General features: G+C 35.4%; 2 protein-coding genes and 4 long non-coding RNA genes across 16 annotated transcripts in view; 4 read left to right on the forward strand and 2 right to left on the reverse strand.

The window, feature by feature from the left end:
- The window catches only part of LOC143373964 (uncharacterized), a 126,218-nt gene that overhangs the window by 62,314 nt on the left and 37,807 nt on the right, over positions 1–26,097 (forward strand). The gene's annotated exons all lie outside the window — the stretch shown is intronic.
- Positions 1,350–2,981, forward strand: Coprox (oxygen-dependent coproporphyrinogen-III oxidase). Of its 2 annotated transcripts, none has more exons than XM_076821687.1 (2): positions 1,350–1,586; positions 1,681–2,981. In XM_076821687.1, the coding sequence occupies exon 2, from the start codon at positions 1,806–1,808 to the stop codon at positions 2,970–2,972; it is 1,167 nt and encodes a 388-aa protein (XP_076677802.1). In that variant the 5' UTR covers positions 1,350–1,586; positions 1,681–1,805; the 3' UTR covers positions 2,973–2,981. The 2 variants fall into 2 exon arrangements, with proteins under 2 accessions (XP_076677802.1, XP_076677801.1); XM_076821686.1 differs by having other exon boundaries at positions 1,800–2,981.
- Positions 4,927–6,321, forward strand: LOC143373968 (uncharacterized). The gene is made up of 2 exons (XR_013086580.1): positions 4,927–5,358; positions 5,393–6,321. It is a non-coding gene; the product is annotated as an uncharacterized LOC143373968 (long non-coding RNA).
- On the reverse strand, positions 6,443–16,235 carry Remo (Remoulade). Of its 9 annotated transcripts, XM_076821615.1 has the most exons (14): positions 15,784–16,006; positions 15,327–15,534; positions 15,089–15,232; positions 14,935–15,006; positions 13,950–14,021; positions 13,748–13,819; positions 13,593–13,676; positions 13,179–13,511; positions 12,970–13,106; positions 10,583–11,431; positions 10,251–10,497; positions 9,043–9,336; positions 8,168–8,960; positions 7,945–8,088 (listed from the first exon to the last, which is right to left on the reverse strand). In XM_076821615.1, the coding sequence occupies exons 1-14, from the start codon at positions 15,821–15,823 to the stop codon at positions 8,080–8,082; spliced, it is 3,354 nt and encodes a 1,117-aa protein (XP_076677730.1). In that variant the 5' UTR covers positions 15,824–16,006; the 3' UTR covers positions 7,945–8,079. The 9 variants fall into 9 exon arrangements, with proteins under 9 accessions (XP_076677724.1, XP_076677726.1, XP_076677720.1 ...); XM_076821609.1 differs by lacking the exon at positions 15,784–16,006 and adding an exon at positions 16,134–16,235 and having other exon boundaries at positions 6,443–8,960; XM_076821611.1 differs by having other exon boundaries at positions 6,443–8,960; positions 15,788–16,005.
- LOC143373831 (uncharacterized) lies at positions 16,538–23,932 on the forward strand. Of its 2 annotated transcripts, XR_013086545.1 has the most exons (5): positions 16,538–17,392; positions 19,302–19,469; positions 19,594–19,755; positions 19,834–23,046; positions 23,153–23,932. It is a non-coding gene; the product is annotated as an uncharacterized LOC143373831 (long non-coding RNA). The 2 variants fall into 2 exon arrangements; XR_013086544.1 differs by lacking the exons at positions 16,538–17,392; positions 23,153–23,932 and adding an exon at positions 17,741–17,972 and having other exon boundaries at positions 19,834–22,256.
- On the reverse strand, positions 17,608–19,330 carry LOC143373830 (uncharacterized). Its single transcript, XR_013086543.1, has 4 exons — positions 18,602–19,330; positions 18,414–18,491; positions 17,835–17,948; positions 17,608–17,747 (listed from the first exon to the last, which is right to left on the reverse strand). It is a non-coding gene; the product is annotated as an uncharacterized LOC143373830 (long non-coding RNA).

Consider the following 26,097-nt stretch of genomic DNA (forward strand, 5'->3'; position numbering starts at 1 on the left):
AAATGCTATTTGCATCCAATATATCAAATTCTTGAGGTTTCACTATCAACAATCTGCTGAACTTTTTTTTTATACGATTGAGTGATTTTTTCAAATTTTTGTCTTCGGTACATTTTGATATGTAATCAGGTAAATACAAATTCACTTTTCCAATATTCAATAATTTACGCATATGATTTTTGGATTTTGAGTGCCGCGGAATGTTATTAAGTTTAAAATTACTTTTACAAATTCCCAGATAGCACAGGACGTTTTGAAAACGTACATTTTACGTACATTTTATGCCTGAACGTCCATGGCTTGATTTGTGAAAATGGACGGTTTTAAAACGTTTCCTGGACGCTTTTTGTACGTTTTTAAAACGTTTTCTGTACGTTTTAGAAACGTCCAGAAAACGTCCAGGAAACATCCAGAAGACATTTTAAAAACATATTTTGCATACGTTTTAAAAACGTATTTTGCAAAAGTTTTCAAAACATCCAGAGTACGCTTTGGTTATGTCCGAAACAGGCGTTCAAAAGAGGCTGTGCGCCATTTAAGAAATGTCGATAGATTAGGATACATTAGTTGAAGGAAACCATAGATCCACCAAATATGGATAGATCGTACAGGTAAAGCCTAATTAAATCTACATACATATATACATGGTGGGGGAAATTCTCGATACTCCGGCCATTATCTTTAGCATCAGTGAATAGAGTACTGACCGTATGAAAACTATCAAAACTTCCTCACTCTACCGCAAGCGGCGCTGCAGTCGGAAATCCTTGCATCTTACACCTCTGTGCTGAAGCACTCTGCTCGATGAATGCGCTCTGGTGTCAGACTCGCGAATTTGGAGAATTTAAAGGAACTTTATATTCCAGATTGAATAAATTAATATATTTAGTACAATCTCGTTAATACGCCCTTACAGAGTCGACTCTCGCATTTGAATGAATAGATCTTTAATTTCGGTTGTTGAGATAAATAATTAACATTTGTTTCCGAACAAGCGTTTACATACCTTCATTAATGATAAATAAAAATTACAAAAAACAACAACTTCGTGTAGTTCCTCGCCTTTTCTTTAGTTTAAATTTCCCTCGGAATCGAAAGCTATGTTGAGCTATGTTCACATCACGACAATACAACAGGACACATTTTCCGATCACTATCTAGAGGAGCACTAGACTTGGCTTGACGGTGGCGACGTTCGTTTCCCACCTAGGCGTTGATTGGTTGACGTCGCGGCGCCATCGCGCGCATGCGTGGCGTTCCCCCACCGCTAATTATCATGAGGCGTACGGGATTTCCTACTGACCCTGGTATATTTACATATTCTTACATTCTTATGTACATATGTATGTTAGTATGTACGTGGCAATATAGGCATATTATGCTTTCTTGGTAACTTATTATACGTCAAGTCTTTATGTAAGTACTTACCGTTAATACAGCTCCGTATGTATATACAATAACTTATTGCTGATGCGAAGCGCAATATATGTAGTTTTCATTTACATTTGCATGTACATGTATATGCTGACAAACAAGGAGCGTTTTATTACTTGCAGCATTTACAACGTTATTAGGAGCAGAAAAAGGTAAACACCATTCATTTGTTAATACACGAAGTTTGTAATTAATCTTTTAATTATAAAGATTTAAGCATAAATCAAAAGTTAACCTTCTTTACAGTTGATTCAGTAATACAAGACAAAAAAAAATCACAAGGCAAAAAGCCAGATTTTGTACTGTTTTATACAATATGTAACTAATGTAATAAAACGTACACTTACAAATAATATTAATTATAGGTAGCCATGATTGCCCGTATGTTATTAAAAAATTGGACTTCTATACAATATTTTGTTCGTAACCATACCTTGGTTCAAAACAAAATTAAAAGTTTCAAGTATATTAGTGTCGGCATTTTCACGACAGTTATGGTCTATAGTAGCTCGAGTATTACGGTTTTTGCAGCCCAGAATGAATTAGATATGAAAGAATTTATGGCAAAACCCATTACTAACATTAAGGAATTAAAGAAAAAGAATGATATGAGAAAAAGAATGGAATTATTAGTAATGAAAACTCAAGCAGACTTTTGTAAAGCGTTAGAAGCTTTAGAAGATCCCAGTTACCGTTTCAAAGTTGATCGATGGATCAGAGAAGAAGGTGGCGGAGGAATTACTTGTGTTCTACAAGACGGAGTTGTTTTTGAAAAAGCTGGTGTTAATGTATCTATTGTTACCGGTACATTACCACCAGGTGCAGTGCAACAAATGAGAGCACGTGGAAAAAAGATGCAGGAAGGATCTGTACCATTCTTTGCAGCTGGTGTAAGTGCTGTAATTCATCCGCGCAATCCTATGGTTCCAACGATACATTTTAATTATCGCTACTTTGAAGTTGAAAATGAGGATGGCTCGACTCAGTGGTGGTTTGGAGGCGGAACAGATTTGACACCTTATTATTTAGACGAAGATGATGTAAAACATTTTCATAGTACTCTGAAAACTGCGTGCGATAGATACGATCGATCTTACTATACAAAATACAAAAAATGGTGCGATGATTATTTTCTTATCGCGCATAGAGGAGAACGTAGAGGTGTAGGTGGTATATTTTTTGATGACCTTGATACACCAAACCAAAATGAAGCATTTCAATTTATAGAGTCTTGTGCAGAAGCTGTAATCCCTTCTTACATTCCATTAGTTAAAAAGCACAAAAATGATGCATACGGATATGTTGAAAGGCAGTGGCAGTTATTACGTAGAGGACGATACGTTGAGTTTAATTTAATATACGATCGCGGTACGAAATTTGGTCTTTATACTCCTGGTGCAAGATACGAAAGTATATTAATGTCTTTACCATTGTCCGCAAAGTGGGAATACATGCATGAACCAGAATCTGGTTCAAAAGAAGCAAAACTTATTAATGTGCTACAAAACCCTAAAGATTGGTTGAATTCGGGAAAGTAATAATATTCATATAAAATATTGTCATCTTAATGATTAATATAAATTAAAATGATTATAATCTAATTGTAATATTGTAACATCGTTTATTAAATTTAGTGCATTGGTTTGCTTTCTTATGTCAGCACATAACTTTGTAATGCCAGTTTATAGAATATGATATGTAAAATATTAAATACTATGTATATACATACAAATTATATTTTAAAAACATTTAGATATATTTTCCAAGTACACAAAATGAGAACATTGCGCTTCAAAATTAAAAAATTAAATGCTATATAAATTATAAATCATTTTGTAGATAAAAATTTTGTTTAACACTGTATCTCTTCTGTATAAATATAAATGTTGTCTGCAGGAGAATATATATATATATAAAACGGAAAGTATTATTGTGCCTGTACGTGGTAAACTCGGAAACTACTCAACGAATTCTCCTGCAGTTTCCACAGATTTGTAGAGACAACATTTGGGAAGGTTTTAGGCTATATATCATCTCGATATTGCTAAATGGGACTGAGTAATAAGCGAAATAGTGAAGCGAGGCAGATAGCTCACTGCCGTACGCACAAAAGATGCGCGGACGGTTCTCCGTAAAGTGTTGGGGATCTCGGTTGCCAGGAGTACAGACCACGTGGCGCGGTGGTAGCAGCGGGGGGGAGTCGGATTAGTATGTATAGGGTCATCCGTTAAAACTGCAACTTATGCGCGCGCGAACAGAAAATGGCAACACCGCCTCACAGACGCATTTCACTACACCATTCACCGGCCCGGTGTTCGGAGGGTTGCCAACGACCGCTGGACAGCAGTGATGCCTGAGCTTCGAAAATTTTAGGATGGTCTCTTTCAAATTAACGTCACAAAGAGCTATGCGGAATTTCCCGGCTCGGATCGAAGAATTTGGGGCCTTTTTCATATAACTTTTGAACTATAAAAGATATCGGAATGCAATTTGCACCGAAAAATGAGGAAAAATTATTCCCTCTTAATGATGGATAATTTAAACTATTTTACGTTTACTTAATTTTTCTTTTAACAATTTTTTAACCATAATTGTTGTGAAAAGCTTTTGCAAACTGTTTATTCGATACTGTATTTAATGCTCTATTTGAAATTCATGGTGTTGATAAACAATAGGCTAGTTGTTTCTGTATCAATAATTTCATAAATTGAGAAATTAAATTTTTATTCAATTATGTGTTAGCTCTGCAAAACTCAAAATCTATTGTTCTGGTTTTCTTTTTTATAATTTTATCCTTAATGCAGTGCATGCATAGATCAGACGTAACGAGTAACTAATGGGACGTGTCTTTGATTGTAATAGTGTTTGAATTTTTTTCTACAATTTTTGTGGCTGAATGTTTTAACCTTTTAGCTACTCAACGCCACGCCTATTGGGATTTGACACGGGGGCGGGGCGTAGCAAAGATGGCGCCGATATGGGTACAAGATACATGTGTTGTATATGCAATAATGTAGTTTTTTGCGAAAATGTTCCTTTCTATGGAAAGTGTATGTGAGTGGGCAGGTTCATAACCTGCCCAGCGGAATTTTATGCAACGGTACGAGAACGGGCAGGGATTGATGTGTACCCAACAAGCGCTCCTACTTTCGCTACGAGATGTCATGGTGACGGATGTTAGATCCCAATACCGACTTTCGTTAATGTCATTTTTTTGGACCGATGCGCCGTGATTGTGGCTTTTACACACAGGTGGCGAAAAATCTCTCGGTACAGGGGTATGGCGCCACGATCAACCCTGTCGTAGCTAAAATTCTTGAAATTAAGACGGGTACGAGACCAATAGATATTGTTTTCAAAGGTGCGAGTGGTAAACCGATCATAAAAGCGAAGCGCGCGGCTCGCTTACCTGGACCAGGAAATTCCGCACAGCTCTTTGCGACGTTAATTTGAAAGAGACCATCCTAAAATTTTCAAAGCTCGGGTATCACTGCTGACCAACAGTCGCTGGCAATCTTACGAACGCCGGGCCGGTGAATGGCTGTAGTAAAATGCGTCCGTGAGGCGGTGTTGCCATTTTCGTTTGTCGCGCGCACGTAGGTTGCAGTTTTAACGGATGACCCTGTATAGCTCTATACATGCGAGGATTCCCCCTCCACCGCTCCCCAACACGTTCGGGGTCCGTACATACATACTCCTGGCAAGCCTGGCGGAAATGCTTTATGCCTTGACTCCACAATCACACCGTTAGCTGTTTATGAGCGTTGACATTCACGCGCAAGCAGGCTTTGCAGTTGGACTTCACATTCCAAATAATGTTTTTGAGGTTTTCACTGTTGCCACTATCAGTATTGTTACAATTTATGCCACTCGCACCACTTTTCATTTCATAAATTCTACTAACCGCCAGTATTATAAACGGACGTTCTTCTGTCTGTATGTTCACGATTATTTCGAGAATCGATTAATTTTTCTCACTGTTTTGAAACGTACACTCCAGGCGTGCACTCCAAAACTGTACATACGCGTAAAGTCTCCACCGTGATAAAGGACAATCGTGCGGTCCTTGCGCGCGAGTCTGAATTATGTACAGATATAATGAACGTAAGCAATGGGTAATGAAGTATATGTAAGTAAGCACTGCGTAATAATTAATGAAGGCGCCAGTTAATTTTAAAATATTAATGCTGCCGCTATAAATTCATACGAGAAGCCCGGGCAACGCCGGGTACTTTATACTAGTTTCATATAAAACTAATCGCTATGAACTCCAAATATGTATGTGCAATAATGCACATGTATAAACATATCTAACTGTATAGCAGTTACTGATATAAAAAAGTACCATTTACTAAATATGAATTTATTTTTGCTAAAAGTAGAACTAAAAACTATTTACAATATATAAAAATTAAGAAGTATGCAATTAAATTGTAATACATATTTGATATGATCTTGTTGTTAGTTTATCGGATGAGGAATATTCAGTCTTGGAAAACATACACATACTTCACAAATGAAAAGAAACCGTTAAATTATTCATGTAAATACGCCTTTGAGAAGATATGTAAATAATTGTAATATTGTGTGTATATTATTATGAAAAAAATGTAATTGCAATTGAATTTATTGTAGGAAAGTGGATCAGTGTAAATTAAATAAGTTAAGTTAAATACAGGGCTTCTTTCGAATTTGAGAAATATATGCAAGAAAATATATGCTAATTAATGTGATAATTTAAATTATGAACATATAAGTTTTAAATGTCTCTTTCATTCTGTAAATAATACATATAAATAATTAGGATAGAAAAATCTGTAATTGTAAAATTCATTTTCATCAATTATGTACACTTTATCTTGAATAAATGCGCCTACTTTAAAAACAGTTTATGACATAAATGTTATGACAAAAACATTATTTATATATGAATTATGAACAAGAATATACAGGAAGCATTTGGCATTTAGCAAAAACCGGATGGATTAGTAGAAGATATATTTGTATAAAAAAAAAACAATAATTCTCGTCATGTACAAGAACTGTATTCCGTAAAAGTTGACCAAGACAGTAATTATTTTCTTAGATTTAATCAGAAGATTTAGTAATACCAGAGATTGTTTGCTATCTGAATGAAGCCATATTACCCAAACAAATACAATATTTATTGTATACGAGCAAATCAATCAAATTAAACGCTGGTTTCTTTTTTAGATGCTTGTACATAAATATTTGAGTTGTTTAAGTATATTTTACTGACTTCTATGTGTTGTACACTATCCAAGTTTCTATTTTTGTTTTCACCTTCCGGTTCATTGCTAAATTCGAAGCTTTTTACAATATTACATGAACTTGATACGAGTGATCTAACATCGGTCAAAGAATCGATAGTCTTTTCTGTAGATTCTTGTGAAATATTTGTTCGATTTAAACTAGGTAAAGTTACTTCTGTAGTGAAACGAAAATTGTATTCATTAGTACTCAGGTTCGAGGCACACTCGATATTCATTGTTGAATTAACATATGCCATTGTTGTCTGTACCAAATTCTGTGTATTATCACTAGTTAAACTATTTACTCTAGAGAAGGATAATTTTGACTGGTTAAGTGATATTCGAGATAGAGGGACTTGCCCGTACAAATTTGAGCTTACGATACTTTGCAAATTTGTGAATGATGGTTTTGAATATTTACAATCCTTTAAGTTAATAAGGGACGTGATGTCGTCGAGAGAGCTGCGATAATGATTTCTTAATGGTTTTGTAATATCTATTGGAAGACAGTACATACTGTTAGAGTGAGACAACCACTTTAAATTCGTTTTAGAGTGCCGTTTCCTTATCTCGTGAGATTCATTGATACTCTGACACCTTTCTCTCACTGTTTCTTTTATAACCGTCTCTACAGTTTCGTCAATTTCGGATAAATTATGATCACTTTTCTCACTAGTCAACTGAGTAGTAGATTCTATTTCAGAACTATATTCTAAACTACATTGCTGTGAAACATTTCGCAAGTGTTTTTCTTCGTCGGTTTTGACCTCTACATCTGAATCATGCGAAGTTGTATTTATTATCTCTAGTCTTTGACAAGAATTGTTCATTCGAGAATTTGGCGTTGCTGCGCTGACGCATATAAAGTCTTGTAATCTACAATTGTTGTTGATCTTTCTTACATTTCGAAGATTTTCTTGACCAATAACAAAACGCATCGGAACGCATCTTTCTTCCGATATACTACCGCCACTATCTGAGAGAATATTAACGTTCTTAAGATCAGTTATTGGATTTAGTTCAACATGAATATTTGTATTATTCACTTTTGCACTAGTACTTAAAATAGTTTGATCTATGTTGCTTTCCAACCTTGCAACAGGTCGAGGAATAGAAATACAACTGCCAGCATCGCTCGTAGCACCGCCATCACCTTGTTTTCTCGGACCAAGATTATTGTTTTTCGTATGACGTCGTTGTTTTCGAAAAAACTTTCTCGCAACTCCGCTTTGACGAGGATTATAAAACATTTCGACACAATTTGGTTCAGTATATGTGGTAACGGAATTGTTAGATCTATATTGTTGTCGATGTAACACGACTAAATTTACGTTTGACGTTTTTCTATTAACAGATAAAGCCTCCTGATTGCTTATAGCATCTGTAAATTTAAAACCATTACAAGTTTGCGATCTGTTTGTACATCTTGATGAATCAATAGAATTCGAATCGGATGTTACTTGGGTAGCTTGAGAATTAGACAACGGAGGTGCCACATGTTGCACTAAAGGATGTGTTGGAATTACAGGACTTGCGTCAGAAATACTCCTTGTTCTGCAACATCGATTCTTTCGTTTTTGAAGCCAACAGCGCATTTTTAACCACTGCGATCTAACATCGTTTCGTGAAATTCCATAAAAGAAAAATACAAAAATGCCAAGTAAACTTGAAAAAAGAGAGTATAAAATAGTAAATACAAGTTCATCAAAGGAGATATATTGATTTAACGGTTTCGTAGTTGCAGCTGCTGCGGAGATCCACGATAATAAATATAAAATTAACGTAACAATTTGACCTTTTAGTTGTGCTAACTGAGAATGTTCTGAATCAATGATATCAGAAGAAACTGTTTGTGTACTGTGTATACTATTTCTATCTGCAGATGGATTTGTGTTTGGTTCCAATAATTCTAAATCCATATTTTCCGTAGCTTGTGTACTTTCAGACAGCTGCCCATTTATATCGACGTTGTTGATCGCAAATTTAATCAGCAAATAGAATATAATTAGATATACAATTAGGATTCCGGCTGGAAGAAAGAGACCGGCGAGGCCTGGACCAGATGTGAGGAAGCAATACGAATATCCTGCATACTCTCGTAGATTTATTGCTCCGGATATACCACAAATTATCATACCTTTACCCCAACCAACTAAATAAAGACCTAATAATGGTTTCGGTATTGGTTCACCCTGAAGTTCATTATCTGGAATATCTCCAAAGTTTGATTTAGAAAACTTTTTGTACATATTACTGCAAATAAATCCAAATTTTAATATCGTTACATCGTATAATTTGTATATCATTATTCTTGTAAAATTCGAAAGGTTATTACCTAGCTGACACAGCCATCCATAATAAAGAACACAAGGACAAGTAATGAAGGGTGACACCGACCCCTTGGCAAATTTCGATATTCTCTGTCTGGCGAATACCGATACTATAAGAGAATGATAATAATGCCATAGCACACCAGGTATTAATTACGCAATGCTTTGTTTTCTTGGGCATAGCGATTGATGTGTAACAAATAATATATGTTAAAGATGTAATAATTAAGCAAGTTATTGTTACAATACTTCCAACATATATCGCAGGATTTAAATATCTGAATTTTGCTCCAGTTGTACTAAAAAATAGACGACGTTAAAGACTGGAAAACATATTAAACATTTTTCAACTATATTGAATTCCGTTTAAGAGTAGACTCGTTCCGCGGGGTACACTGCGGGGTATATAATAGACCTGTTCGAGTACTCGGAAAAAGCGAGCCAAGCCTGACTCGGCTCGAAGAACCGCACCGAGCCGAGTACTCGAAAAAAGCGAGCAGCTTGAAAGAACCGAACAGTTCGGTGTGTCGAGTAGTTTGAAGCTTGAATGTTTCGAATATTTTAGAATATGTTTATATACTGGATAATGGTTCGTAATTATTATTATTATTATTTCGACTTTATTACTCGTTAAACAGAAAATATAGTACATAAGGAGAAAGTAAGATACGAGTAAAGGCGAGGCCGCAGTAATAATGTGAGTAATTAAAATGTAAACTGCAAATGAAAGTATTCTCTAACTATTGAAAATAAATAAAGTCGAAATAATAATAATAATAATTACAAACCATTATCCAGTATATAAACATATTCTAAAATATTCGAAACATTCAAGCATCAAACTACTCGACACATCGGACTGTTCGGTACGTTCGGCCCGCTCGGTTTTTTTCGAGCCGCTCGAGAAAATTCGAGTTCTCGGTTCTATTTGAGTCGCTCGGTTCTATTTGAACCGCTCAAAAAAAATCGAGTTCACGGTTCTATTCAAGCTACTCGGTTCTATTCGAGCCGTTCGCTTTTTTGGAGTACTCGGCTCGGCTCGGTTCGAATTTCAAGCTACTCGAATATTCGAGTACTCGAACAGCCCTAGTATATAACAGGGATATACTGTTGATTGGTAGGAAACCGGCAGGGAAATCACTACGACCAACCGCGTGTGACACAAATCGGTAGGGGCGTAGGTCTACTCTTAGGTGAAATGCTATATACATACCTGCCGCTATTTTGATCAAGGTAAGAAGTATCTTGTAGAAGTCCATAATATCCCAATCTATTACAATGAAATACTATTAAATTGTTTATCACATTTCTTAAGCGACAACCGTCATTCGTCCAACCACCCGACTTATCTAATGTTTCATCCCAAACCACTGGTAATAACTTCTTCCCAGCATAGTAATACAAAGGCGCTCTTAACATGATATAGACTGGCTCGGTTAAGTTCTGTATCGATACTCCAACTGAAAATAAAGTTTGAATTTTATTATATATATTTCCCTCTTCGGTACCTAATACGCGTTCTTTATCATTTTTTAAATCACATACATAACTTGCTTCCAATGACACATGACGCAATGTCCATATTGTCATTGTTAACTGTTTTAGGAAACAATCTGCTACTACTGTAGACAGAAATCATTAACTGATGAGCAATCATGTCTTGTGAATACTGTAATACAGATGCAGGCAAGTGTATCGAAGCTTCGATCATTCTGTCTTTTATATTAATGGGAGTAGTTCTATTGTTTGTGGTGCATTGTAGGAATCTTGTTCCCGGATTACCATCAAAAGCTTCATTAGAATACCATGTACATATTAATCCAGTAAAACTGTCGCGTTTTACTCGGAATTCTTCTAACGCCATATTTCTTTTATAAGATTGTATAGATGGAGTATATTCTACAATCTTTTCTACAGCCTTTATTAGTCTTGTGCACGATTTAAAAGAAGTTTCAGCTTTTCTTAAGATGCTCTTTGGTAAATTAATTACTGCGCTAATAACATCGATTAACATGGTACCAAGTTCTTTTTCTTCAACTAGAAAATTTAAATAATTTTCTATAGTTTGTGTTATGAAATTTAGTTCAACTGGATCAGTTACTTTTATACCATGTTCTGTATAGTTTTTGAATTTTTTCGCAGTTTCTAATAAATTGATCTTTGTAAGTGAGAGATTAACCTTAGAAAATTGTTCTAAGCTTTTGGTTGTGTGTGATATGTAAGGGCATAACTCTGTATTTAAATCTTCCCAATATCCTGTCACATTGCAGTGATAAGAGGCTTTTAAAGGCATTTGCATTAACCCGGACAAGTGATTCCCTTCGCATGGCAATTCTGCTCGCCATCCCACCACTGTTCTTGGCCATGTATAAATACCTTTATTATTTCTTGTTACTGTAACACATATTTATTCATTAAAAAATTATCAATAAATCCAAATACATATGGGAGATTCCATGCGAACTGGGACAGATTTCGGAGTAAGTTTTCATAGATTGCAGAAAATTGAATATGTTATAGTTTTTAGTAATATTTAAACGTACCTCAGAGGATTTTTCAAAATTTTGAAAAATGTCGATTTTACATCTGTTTGAAGTTAAGTGCTAACTTTTTGTCACTACATTATAGCTATGAAAGTAGTAAATGGATGGAGATGAGCTTTACGGTGCTTATAGAGAAGACATTGAAATTTTAAGAAAAAATTATTTCAGTTTGAAAAAATTTTTATTTAACCATTTTTGTGCAATTATTTTAATTAAATGCAGGTTTTTAACATGGGGCGTGATTTTATAAATCTGAAAAAAAGAGAATATAGTTCAATCCTTCTCCTTGATGGACAAATTTTCAAAAATATGGACATTTTAAAATTGGCTCTGTAAAAATTGGCTAGCGGCAAGCGGCTATACCTGATATTCTTGTACAGGATTCCAGAAATGGTAAGTATTTGAAAAAAAACTGAAGGAGGAAAACTCTTACTGTTTTCTATATAATACGGTATCTCAATTTTTGGTGTTCGCAATATTTTCCTTGAAACGAGGGTGACTTTTAGTTTTTTAAAAGGAATGCTATATATTTTATTACCCAATATGAAAGCGACTGTCAAGACAAATTCAACCATATGATATACTATGACCTTCAAGGCCACACAAGGGTAGGAATGAAAGGAAGAAACTCATTCTTCTAGATATAGTCCAGTGAAATTAGCATCTGTCTTCGGAATAAATCCCGCCAAACTAAATTTTGGTATGGTCCTTTATTTAGTCGTTTTAAACAATATGTCAAAAATCCCCATCGATCCTGCCGCCGCTAAAAATTTTACAGAGGGTTGAAGAAAAACAACTGTTTTTCGTGAATATCTCGTTATCTAGCAGTTTTGCGACGAAAATAGTTATTATGCAATTTATAGCCTAGGAAATTCTCTACATATTTACCAGTCGAGCCGGTGCTGGGCGACGTAGCGTCAATTTTCGACAATTTTTACAAGGCCAATTTTAAAATGTCCATATTTTTTTGAAATTTGTCCATAAAGGGGAAGGATAGAACTATATTCTCCTTTTCCAGATTTTTAAAATCGCGCCCGATATTAAAAACCTACATTTATTTAAAATAATTGCCCAAAAAAGGTTAAAAAAAAATTTTCAAACTGAAATAATTATTTCTTAAAACTGCAATGTCTTCTCTATAAGCACCGTAAAGCTCATCTCCATCCGTTTACAACTTCCATAGCTATAATGTAGTGAAAAAAGTTAGCACTTAACTTCAACAGCTGTAAAATCGACATTTTTCAAAATTTTGAAAAATCCTTTGAGGTACGTTTAAATATCACTAAAGACTACGTCACATTCAAATTTCAGCAATCTACGAAAACTTACTCCGAAATCTGTCCGAGTTCGCATGGAATGTCCCATATACACACGTACAATTTATCTTACCTGCAAGGGGACAGTAACGAGTTTGATCAGAAATCACAATTACACTGATTGCTTTTGATCTACTACCATTTACGGAAACTAACAAACAATTCCATTGTCCATTATGCTCTTCTTTAACTGAAGCTATACTAAGAGAACTACAAGAAATAATATTACCATGTATAAATGTACAAGAATTTTAGTTTAAATTAAATTAGATATTAGAATACCTATCTACAATGCCACTATCTGCAAGGTATCTGTTATCAACTTTAATGTTGGATAAACGTTTTTCTGGATCTGTAAATGCATCTAAATTTATAATTTCGGTAGCAGTGGTATTAGGATACCACAGCCAACTCAATTTTGCATTTCTATCCTTTATAATACTAGGTGCTCTACATTTTAAAGTCAGTGAATCTCCAGCAAACACTACTTGGTTGTGAACTGGTCGAAGTTCAATTGTAGGAGGCAACCACTGGCACTGAATAGTTTCTAAATATTTTAATTTCTTTACAAATTCATCCTTAACATTTGCGGGTGATGCACATTTTGGAGCAGGACTGAAACATTGTACGAAACAGGAGAAAAAATTATGAGCTGTACGAAAAAATTGGAAAATTTCTGTTTGATTAATACGTTACTTTAATTTAATAGAACTGTTATAAATCCAGTTACTAAACCAATATAGGTTACAGTCACATATCCATGGATTATTCGACAGATCTCTGAAACATACAATTAGATTTAACGAATCTTACTTTATACGATTTCTTATTATAGTATTCATCTCACTTACAACTGTTTTAAAGATAAGAGGCCATGAAAGGTACCTTCCTTCAAAGTTGTCAACCTATTTTCGTTTAATTTCCTGCAATATATTTATGAATTAACATTTCTTTAAATATACACAAATACATTTTTACTTATAGAAAAATACTTGCAGCCAGTAAAATACATGTATACAGAAAAAAAGAGAAGAAAATTAAAAACTCACTTACAAGCGCTCTAAGGCCAGTAAATCATGAAATAATGATGGTATTGCAATATTTATGCGGTTTCCTGACAAATCACTAATAATCAAACAAACAATGTATAAGATTGAAGAAGGCATGTACAATATATGTACACTAGGCGCCAGAATCGACTACCCTTCTGAAATTTGGCAACGTTGCATGTCACGGTAATTATTTAGAAGTTTTCATCTTCACCGATTTCAATGATTTTAGGATCTGTTGTCGGGGACACAATTCTGAACAACTTTTTCCTATACATGAGATATTCGCAAAAAACTGCTGCTACTACACGATGTATTCTGCCGTATACCTACCTACAGTACACGTCCGTGGCAGCGTATGCACCAGCATGGGACAAAACAAATAACGAAGCTGACCTTCGTTTCCGAGATATTTGCGAATAACTTCTTTTGACTTATTTTGACGCAACGCATTCCACTTTCCAACTTGTCCCAGGTATTAGTATTGGCTGGCGTTAGATCTGCGCGGGCGGGGGGCGCCCGCCCGCGGGCGCGTAAAGCGTGATAGCGAACCGATATGAGTCGGGGTGTTGACGGGCACCCACAAGTTTCTGGTTCAAATCTCTAAACTCACATCAGTTCGCTATCATGCTCTAGGCGCCCCCCGCACTAATCTGGCCCCAACTAATACTAAGACCCAGGACAAGTTGGAAAGTGGAATGCGTTGCGTCGGAATAAATCAACAAAAGGTTTTCGCAAATATTTCGAAAACGAAGGTCATGCGGCGGTAACATGTATAGGAAAAAGTTGTTCAGAATCTTGATCTTAATAACATATCCAAAAATCATTGAAAGCGGTGAGAATGGAAAACTTCTAAATAATTACCCCTGTCACTAGAACCACTGAGTTATGCCTAATGACATGCAATGTTGCCAAATTTCCAAAGGCAATCCGTTTTGACGCCTAGTGTATGTATGTTCTAGCGCACATTGCATAATTTATATACTTACAGTCTTTTTAAATTTGGCAATTTTCTAAATGTGTAAGCACCTATGGTTGAGATCTGATTTTTACTTAAATCCCTAAAAGCAAATGTGTGTATAAACATTAATGTTCAATAGCAGATTATGTAACACTTGCACCTATACTTATCAATATGCTTACAATCTCTCTAAATTTCCAAGACCGCTAAAACAACCTTCGCCAATAGAAGTTATATTATTTTGCGATAAATCCAAACGTTTAAGATTTGTCAAATTTTTAAATATGCCAACTTCAATGGCATAGATGTTATTTCTGCTCAAATCCCTGCAACACATTTCTATTGAAGGCAATGAAACAACATTGATAGTGAACATTGATAAGTGCTCCTTTACAGCTAAAATACTTATAGTAATCTTACAATTGTACTAATTCCACGCTGACAGTATCGATATCGATGCTTTTTATATTCCGTAATTCATTGCCACATTTGACACGCAACCATTCTGCTTGCGCGCCAAGTTTGCATGTACAATATTGTGGACATGTTTGAATTGTTCTTCCCCTTGTTTGTGTCAAAATTAGGAACAGGAGAGTAACTCTCATGATTAGAAAATGGAGATTTTTACCTAAATAACATTAATGTTGGTTAATAAAAAGGAATGATAAATACTTAATCGATTATATATTACGTATTACTTATGCAAATAAATATTTCTGATAAAAACAGATACAGAAAAAAATGTTTTTTTCCTTAAACTGTTGATACTGTTTAGCATGCAACTTTCATTCATAATAATTTTACAGGGTAAGAAGGGATATATATTACATAAAATTCTTAATAGGCATCCAGTGATAAAATTATAAATGAAAAATACTTGCAATATTCACGGCAACGAAAATAATTCTATTTATCATATTATTTCAATGTAAAGTTTCATATATTTCCTTGCATTACATATTATATAGGTATCGCTGCTTGCTAAATCACCACTTTAAGTAATCACAGGGTTACGACAATACCGAAAAACAAATACCGCAAGGTCCACGAACTGTCATAAACTAATGAGCACTAATGAGCATCATATACCCACACATACCACGGTATATGTACCATTCCGCAAATAACACGCAACAAGCGCGTGCGCGCTGACTGCACTAGCAGGAACAGAGCAGTACGAACAGTAGTACTGACAATGAGTACACATAAGTGCATATGGATGCTTACATGTATGTATACACCGAGCGAAGATGAATCTCGAAAGCTCGCACTGACACAGTGAAAGAGGCACGAAGGCACTGATCTCTATATACGACTGGATAGCGTATCTTGTGTTATAACCGGGCACCGGCTTGAAAATCCCGGCGCCATTTTAATCTGAGTAAGATTCTCACTTTACAGCGGTAAATTTGAACGGTAATAAAGGGAGATATACGTAACCACAGCCGACTCTAGTCAAAGAGGAGGCAAAGAGGAGATATAATAAGAGGCGTCACTCCGAGCGGAACCTTTGAAGTCCTTACTTGACCTTGGCATTTAAATTGGTTGTCTATTCGAGCGGGATATTCAAATCGACTAAATGTACCTTACCGCAATTTGCTGATTATTACCGAAGTTTACCGTGGTTTACCGATCATTGCCGAATGGACATTTAAATGGTTGTCTAGTGATTTCCCTAGTTTATGTCTGTCCTTGTCGAGTGACGCATCTTATTATATCTCCTCTTTGGTCAAGTAAGGACTTCAAAGGTTCCGCCCGGAGTGACGCCTCTTATTATATCTTTTCTTTGCTCTAGTACTAGCCGTGCTGAAAGCAAAATGGCAACACCGCGAGAGTTGTGTTCTTCGATTACTTAACCCAATCTACCGTATCAGCCTCCCAGCTGATCCACCTCCACTGCCCACCGGCCTCCCATAGTAATCCTCTAGGGCGTGATCGGAACAACGTGTATTGTCGCTGATTGATTGCCGCGATGTTGGAGCAAAAGCGGAAGTAGACAGAGAAAGAAACTGTAAAAAACAAAGAGACAGAAATACTGATAGAAAGAAACAAAGATACTGACAGAAAGAGAGAGAGAAATACTGATAGAAAGAGATAGATATGTTTATTTCCGGTTTTGCTCCAAGATGGCTGCGGTTATACCGATCACTTCCTAGAGGATTACTAGCCTCCCGGCTACACAGTCTCCCTCTACCGACCTTTCGGTTTCCCGTCTATCTTTCAAACATTTATATTAATCCCAGATAGCACACGTCTATAATCTGTCTTTAAGACGCCTTCAGACCTGTGATGCCAGATCGGGGACGGGTTCCCTCGACTCCGAAGCGCCGAGCTCACGGACACGCTGCTCCGGCGTAGTGTGCGCGAAGTGGGGGAAATTCTCGAGGGAACCCGTCCCCGATCTGGCATCACAGCTTCAGACGTCTTGAAAGTCTGAGGTGTAGAACTGAAATCCTCTAATTATCAGAATCGGAGCAATAATCCAGGTGTTTTATTTATTTATATTAACCCTACAGATCCTTATTTCTGCGTGTAACACATTTATTTAATACAATCTGTAGCATTTTTGGACATTTTGTTTTACATGGTTTTTTACAAATTTCACAAATTCATTAATAACGCCATGGTGTTGGTGTGTTCCCAATTGCAAGGGAAAAATTATGATACTACTTTAAAAGATAATAATTACAATCCTATATGTTTATTCCCCAAAGATGAGGAATTTCCGAAAAAATAAATGGTTGCTATTCCTCGTATAAATTGGACACCAACAAAATATTCTGCTGGTTGTAGATGATTCCATTAAAATTTACATATCCGGTTATGGGTCCCATTCTGTTGCTAAAAAGTTAAATTGCAATGTATATAGATTATTAATTGTGGAGGATAAAGGTAAAACTGTAGGCAATGTATATTTTGATCACTTACAAAGAGGGGGCCTTTCTGTTCCCACTGAAGAAGTAATAACCTCATTTATTCATATGTATGCAATAATGGAAGCCATAATAAATGATGATAATTTGGAATCTCAACTTTTGCCATCTGAAAATCATAAACGTATTTTATGTAAGTTAACATATATTAGTATTCAATCAGATATACATTATTTAGCATTTTCAGATACACGCATTTGTGGTCAAGCTTACCACAGTATGTTGTTTAAATTATTATCAATTTCTTCAAATATTTTATTAAACGATTATGTGAAAACCGTAAATAATAGTCAGTTGGAAATGCGTGCAGACATCACTTCTAAAAATCGTAATAATTTCGTTTCAATAATTTTTTTTTAATCGGACTTTTCTTAAAACATCAATTTGATATATTAGGGTGGTGAGGTAATTTTCCACAATTATAATACTGTCCTCTAACACGATTTTTTAATTAACTGCATAATTGTTCCTTTCGATAGCTAATTATGCTAACCTGTTTCTCACGGGCACTTAACCTCTTTGACTTCGTACCAATAATTTTGTCTATTTCAGGTCTCTATTAACTTATACATACCTTTATCAATTTTTAAATCCTTCAATTTCGTTCAAAGATGGCTTCATCTGGTTTCACACTTATATTTTCTTGAAATCTCTGTAAATATTTCAAATATAATGCATCACAACACCAAACTATCCCGAGAGTCCACAAAATATATACTACGTTTATAAATATTAGTATACTACTGTATTACTTCTACTTACTATAGTTATGATATTTATGTATTGCTTATACATAATTAATAAAAAATACGGTATATTAGTATAATTTTATATCACAAAATAACGTTAATTATAATGCTGAGTACAAAATAGTGGTGCGCGATATTTATTGATAACTGCATATATCGATATTTGCCTGTCAAATCATCGATATTTTTAATCGATATTTCAAACACCAATAATTACACGTATCGATACTTTTGATCCATATATCGATAATTTTTTTGCACCCTCCATGAATCATGACCAGAGTTGCTACGCAATCCCCAATGTATGTTTTTCTTTTTATCGCCGTCTACATTTTCGTACAGTGCATCCCAGATAGCACACAGACGTCTAAAGACGGCTAAAAGACGTCCTAAAGCCGTTCAAATCTAAAACGGACGTACAATTGACGTCTTTAAGTCGTCTGTGTTATGTGGGTATATGCTCTAAGTGCGACACATTGGAATAGGCCTACACAGTGTTGCCAGATTGCGACGGCTATTTTGAAAAAATCGCAAGTCGCAAATTGGGCGATTTTGAAGAAATCAAAAGTTGAAATTGGGCGATTTCAAATTCTGGTACTATTTAGAACAAATTCAGTGCAATTTATTATTTCAATACACGGTTATGTGGGCTTGGTGATGAATGTTTATTATGTTGGTAAATTGTATGTTTTAACATTTTATGTTGATAGCAGATTTTGGGATTGGTGTATATATGTGCTTTCCCTAAATTGCTAAAGAATCTCGTGGTGGCACATGGCACATTACGGTTATCACTTATTTTATACAACTAATAATGGGAAAATGGGCAAAATACAATAAGAAGCACAAGAGAGAATGGGAACAGAAAGCTTCTTTTCGTGGTAAGTCAATTTATGTATTTTCTTAGGATTAGATTGATATAAATTATTATTTGTGAATGATTATGGTATTGTGATTTGTTCTTACTTTACTCGTTGCATTTTTTAATTGGTGATGGTATTATAGGTTGGTTAATAGGAAATAAAACTGGAACTGCCAGCTTTTGCACGTTATGCAACCTAGAGCTTAGGACTCATAAAACAGATCTACAAAAACATACTCTAACAGCTAAACATAGGCAGAAAAGCTTGCAATGTGATTCTAAACAAAGCACTATTAATAATTTTGGTGTGTTGTAGAATTCGGAAGTTTTATTGAATATTAATATAATGTGTGAAACTATAATAATAAAAGTGTTATTTTTAGGTATTTCTATAGGAAACAATAGTATTAAAAAAAAAGGAAATAATTTGGGCCACATATATTGCGTGTCATACAAGTATTTCTAGCGTGGACCATTTAGGCAAAGTTCTCAACACTATAAATAAGACTTCAGCTTTCACCAGCACCAACAGTGAAACATATCATATTCATCGGACCAAATGTAGCGTAATAATAAGGGAAGTAATAGCACCTTCATGAAAATGCTAATTGAAGATATTGGTATTTCGCCCTTCTCTATTATTGTTGATGAATCAACAGATGTGTCAACACAGAAGCTATTATGTATTTGCATAAAATATTATTCAAACAGCAAGAACGACATAATAACTCAGTTTCTCGCATTTGTAAATATTGAATAAGCCAATGCTGAAAATGTGTACAATGCTATAACAGAATTATTTACATCCATTAACTTAAACATAAAATATTTAATAGGCATTGGCACCGATGGAGCCAATAATTTGTGTGGCCAACATAATTCCCTATATGCCTTGCTAAAGAAAAATTGTAATCTTCAAAACTTAGTTTTGGTAAAATGCATATGCCATAGTTTACATCTTTGTGCATCTAAAGCTTCTGAAGTCTTTGTTGATGAAGTAGACTTTTTGTTAAAAGAAACTTACAATTGGTTTAAAAATAGTTCAGTCAGAAAACATAACTATAAAGAAATCTATGATTTAATTAATATTAATACTGATAATAAGTTTACTAGTCTAAGTCAGTTATCAACTACCCGTTGGCTCTCTAGATATAGAGCTGTTGATAAAATTTTGCAGCAGTATTTGGAATTGGAAACTTTCTTTGCCATTGGCGGAAATAAAGAACGATGCCATACTGCAAGCCTCTTACATAACGTGTATAAGCAGGAAGAAAACAAAGCATTTTGAACTTTTTTAAGACCAATTCTGAAAGATATTTATCATCTAAATATGTATTTTCAGAAAGACAACATTGACCACTGTTAGATACCTACTTCGCGACTTTCCCTTTTCCTACGCATCTGGACATCGTCACCCTCTAAGATTCTTAGTCCTTTTTGAGCGAACGTTACTTTACCGAAAACAAGCGGATTAGGCCGTGGGTCCTTAGGTCCCCCTTCAAAAGTGAAAGCTAACGTCTCGGTCACAACCGAACTTTCTTTAAACACCTCTTCCTCCCTTACTCAATGACCAATCCTAGCTCCATTTCCCACACCCTCGCAATAGTATCTACCAATAGGATTCTCCGATTTGTCCACGTTCTTTTCCTCCGTACGTCTTTACTACATTGCACCAGCAACAAGTTCAAACTAGCTTGTAATAAAGGACATTTTTTTATACAAGTGATTTGTATCTGCATTCTCCCGGGTTCACGACACTACTATAAGGCATTCAATGAAGTGAATACACTTATATGGTCTTTGGCACGACGGATTATTCGACCTGCGATAATCGTACACTTACAAAATGATTTTAAATTATTAGTAAGTTCTATGAAGTATGAGCAAAATTATTTAAATCTAAACGACTGTGATTTGGGTTATCATTTTACTGCAGAATTACGTGCAGCTCAGTTAACCGAAGATACAAATATTGCAATTAAATCCAAATGTATGCAATTCATAAAAGTACTTCTCACAGAATTCGTTAAGCGAATGCCAACACACTTAAATATTTTTGATGCAGTAAAGAATTTTAATCCTGCAGTAATACTGAGTCAATTTAGACCCAAGTTCGCGCAATTACCTCCCAGATAGCACAGGACGTTTTGAAAACGTACATTTTACGTACATTTTATGTCTGAACGTCCATGGCTTGATGTGTGAAAATGGACGGTTTTAAAACGTTTCCTGGACGCTTTTTGTACGTTTTAGAAACGTCCAGAAAATGTCCAGGAAACGTCCAGAAGACATTTTAAAAACATATTTTGCATACGTTTTAAAAACGTATTTTGCAAAAGTTTTCAAAACATCCAGAGTACGCTTTGGTTATGTCCGAAACAGGCGTTCAAAAGAGGCTGTATGCCATTTGAGAAATGTCGATAGATTAAGATACATTAGTTGAAGGAAACCAAGGATCCACCAAATATGGATAGATCGTACAGGTAAAGCCTAATTAAATCTACATACATATATACATAAATATACACACTGGTATATATAAATGTTTATGAACATTTGTTGAAAGAAACAATGGAAAACCAAAAACACAGAAGCATTTGTTTAAATGTTTCTGACCGAATGTTTGCAAACCGGTTTTATACCGTTTTTATATTGTTTTCATACAGTTTTTATACAGCTTTCATAACGTTTTTGTACAGTTTTTGTATATGTGTTTCAGTATTTGCGGTCAAAGGTATGTAGTTCTAGGTTAGGGTTTGAATAATATTTAAATTTTAGGTTAACGTCGTTTATGCCCAATGGACGTTGTATTGCTATTTAGTTGGCCTCGGCAGAAAAGGGAAAGAAGATTTCCATAAATTAAACGTAGCAACGGTTTTAATATGTAACTTTCACCCTCATTTTACTGTTCCCAATATTGATTACTGTAAAATTCAATGTATTGTTTGTATATTCAACCTCGTACTAACATGTTCTTTTATTTATTTTTTTATTAATTGAGCGTTTAGAGTCGCATCTACTTCCATGGTCATTAACGACTACATTGGGTGCGTAAGATCAATTAGTCATCGTGCGAATTAGTGAAAATAAAAGGGAGTAGAATAGAAAGGAAAAAAAAGAAAAATGTTCCTGGGGCTCAGACATCTCAGGTACTGGTAAGCACAGACGCTAAATCAGTTGTCCAATGTCTTCAAGGAAGTTGAGCACATTGTTGAAGGTATTCGGATCGGTGAGCATCTGTTTGAGGTCGGTGCCAATTTTATGTTGGTTTCGATTTGCTGAGTACTTGACACATTCGACCAGTATGTGCTGGATGGTGACACGTACTTTGCAGACATCACATTCTGTCGGTTCATTCTGGGTAATGAGGTGGGGGTGGGGCAAGTGAGTGTGACGGATTCTCAATCGAGTGTGTGTCACTTGGTCTTTCCAGTTTTCTAAGCAGATTCAGTTTCTTTCAGGGATATCCTTCCTAATCAGGTGCAGTTTGGTGGTTTTGCCCGTTTCCCATTCTTCATCCCATAGGGCCTGGACTGCGATACGAATCAGGGTTTTGAGATCATTGTAATGCACAGAGATAGGGACGTCAGGCACTGGTAATGAGCATGCTGACTTGGCTAGGGAATCAGCCTTTTCGTTTCCTTCAATACACACATGAGATGGTATCCAAATTAAAATAATCTCTTTGCCCCGATTTTTAAGAATATAGAGGGTCTCTTGCAGTTCTTGGGTAATGTGGTCACCTTTGCTGGAGTCTGTGATTGCGTCAATAGCAGACATAGAGTCAGTGAGAATGGCAAACTGGGAATTGTCATTTTTTTCAATACATTTCACAGCCTGTAAAATAGCATATAACATGTTCTTGTATCTATTGTAAGTGCATATATTCTTCATTATTTCTGAATTAAGTAAATTAAATAAATTGTTATCGAGTTTAATCTCATTTTGAAAACCATTTACTTGCTTAAATTTTTATTAAATCGAATCAGCACCGTCGAACGTCCTAAAAACATTTTAAAAACGTCCAGAAAACGTAGTGAAAACGTTTTAAGAACGTCCTACAAACCGTCCTGAAAACGATTTAAAAACGTTCTACAAACCGTCCTGAAAACGTTTTGAAAACGTTCTGGTTTGTGAAAATGGATGTTTTTAGAACCTTTTCTGGACCTTTTCTGGATGTTTTCAAAAAATCCTGAAAGTCCGACCTGGACGTTTTTAAAACGTATTTAAAACGGTTTTGTGCTATCTGGGCTATACAATATGCCCCTAGCAATAAGTTACTAGCCATGGAATCTCAATATCGAAATTTGTTGCCTATAAACTGGAATGACATTTTTGATGAGCAAGTTCCTGAAAACTCTCTTGTCTTTTGGAAGAAGATAATTACATTAAAAAATGCTGCAGGCGAACGCTTGTTTCCTGATATATCACTGTTAGCATTTACAGTTTTAGGTTTTCCCTCGTCTAATGCAACTGTGGAAAGAGCTTTTTCTATAATGAATACTGTAAAGTGTAATTTACGAAACAAAATGATATTAAAAACCTTAAATGCATTAGTGCTAATTAAATGCCATTTTAATATCAATAAAATGTGTTGTAAAGATTTCGAACCTACTATAGACATGCTAAAAAGATTTACATCGGAAATCTACAATCAATCGGCGGATAGTAAATCATCAGGTGATGGTGGTGATACTGATGACGATAATGATGTTATAAGGCTTGGTGAACTTATGTAAAAAATTGTATACAGAATGTATATAAACAGCAGTTACTAAATTCTTCCTTTTGTACAAATCTTGTGTGAAAAATAAATAAAGCATATATGAAATAGCTACTTTATTGATGGTATACGATAGCATTTATTGCTGTAAATAGTGACTATTCCTTCAGTATAATACGTTTAAAAACTACTTTAGTATTTCAGTGAATTAAATATCCAATTTCATAAATATATATACTTTTAAGTAGGTATATCATTGACTCTGATTCTTAGTATACTCTCGGATAATGGAAGCAAAGAGTAAGTAATTCTTACAAAAGCATTAAATCCTTTCTCCCTTTAATGATTTACTACCTCTTTCGTTTTAAAAAATATTAAATACATTATCTTTATTAGATATGTGTACGTATTAAATGTATTATACTGATAAAAGTACTTAGCTTTATAGTTCCCGCGTTAAAAACACCTTCAATATTTTCTCACTGGGATTGGCAGCACTGTTGCAACTTTCGGCGATTTTGGGCGACTTTAGACAACTCGGTTGGCGACAACTGTTGTCAAAAATCTGGCAACTGTTGCGCACCGCGCAATCTTGGGTGTGTTCCGATTCACGCATTATGCGCATAGATTGCAGCGCAGTCGCTTCGCGCATTCATACCGTTCCGTTTCCAACAGCGCATGAACCGCAGTAACGAAGCGGAATGGTTTTCTATGTGTTTGATGCTCGTGAGCTTCGCGGGAATGTTCAAACTTACTTACAATTAGCTATACAGTTGGATGGATTACGATAAATTTAATTCGAGACGTTTGGACGGTGGTCGAAGCACGCTTCCTAACTACATCGGTTACTTCGTCCTAAGGATCGGGGACCGACTCTTAACGAAATTTGATGGCTTTGTTGGTTCCTGGATTTTCTCAATCCGAGTTTTTCTATTCTTCTTGAACAGCGATTCCATATTATTGAAAGCGAAGACCATATTTTATGAGTTTTACAGGACGAACTGCTGCTTACCCAGCGAGATTTGGTAAGCAGATGTGTAAATGAAAAATGAATTTATTTATTATCCGCGCCCGGGTTAAATTGAAGGTTTTGAAAGCTATTGAATACAATCACAAGCTCTCATACGCCTTCTGGATTAGAGTATAGCTGTAAAGTTAGCATTATAAGAACACGTTCGAAAAACTTAGCAGTAAAAGCCTTTAAGAAATAATAATGCGCGCCACGTATTTGCTTCCTCTCTCATCTTCCGTTTCGATCCTGTCGTAAACCTTCTAGGGATGTGTTGTTCGCTTCGAAATTGAGTCCGTTGCGTTGGTTGCGATTCATACAGCGAGTGCATTGTTGGGAGTTGCGATTCTCGCTCTAGCGGCGTTCAACACAAACTTTAGAAGCGCGAAGTTCGAAACGGATCATACGAGTGTAATAGGAAAAGGGATCAAAGTGCAGTTCATTTATTCAAACACCCGTTTCCAAGCGGGTATTGATTAATTTATAATCTTGAAGTTTTCTCATTAAAAGAATCTCTAACTATTTTCAAACCCTTCGGGCTTGTGCGAACTTCGCGCTTCTAAAGTTTGTGTTGAACGCCGCTAGAGCGAGAATCGCAACTCCCAACAATGCACTCGCTGTATGAATCGCAACGGACTCAATTTCGAAGCGAACAACACATCCCTAGAAGGTTTACGGCAGGATCGAAACGGAAGATGAGAAAGGAAGCAAATACGTGGCGCGCATTGTTATTTCTTAAAGGCTTTTACTGCTAAGTATTTCGAACGTATTCTTATAATGCTAACTTTGCAGCTGTACTCTAATCCAGAAGACGTATGAGAGCTTGTGATTGTATTCAATAGCCTTCAAAACCTTCAATTTAACCCGGGCGCGGATAATAAATAAATTCATTTTTCATTTACACATCTGCTTACC

This window comes from Andrena cerasifolii, chromosome 10 (genome assembly GCF_050908995.1).
Source record: "Andrena cerasifolii isolate SP2316 chromosome 10, iyAndCera1_principal, whole genome shotgun sequence".
NCBI lineage: Eukaryota > Metazoa > Arthropoda > Insecta > Hymenoptera > Andrenidae > Andrena > Andrena cerasifolii.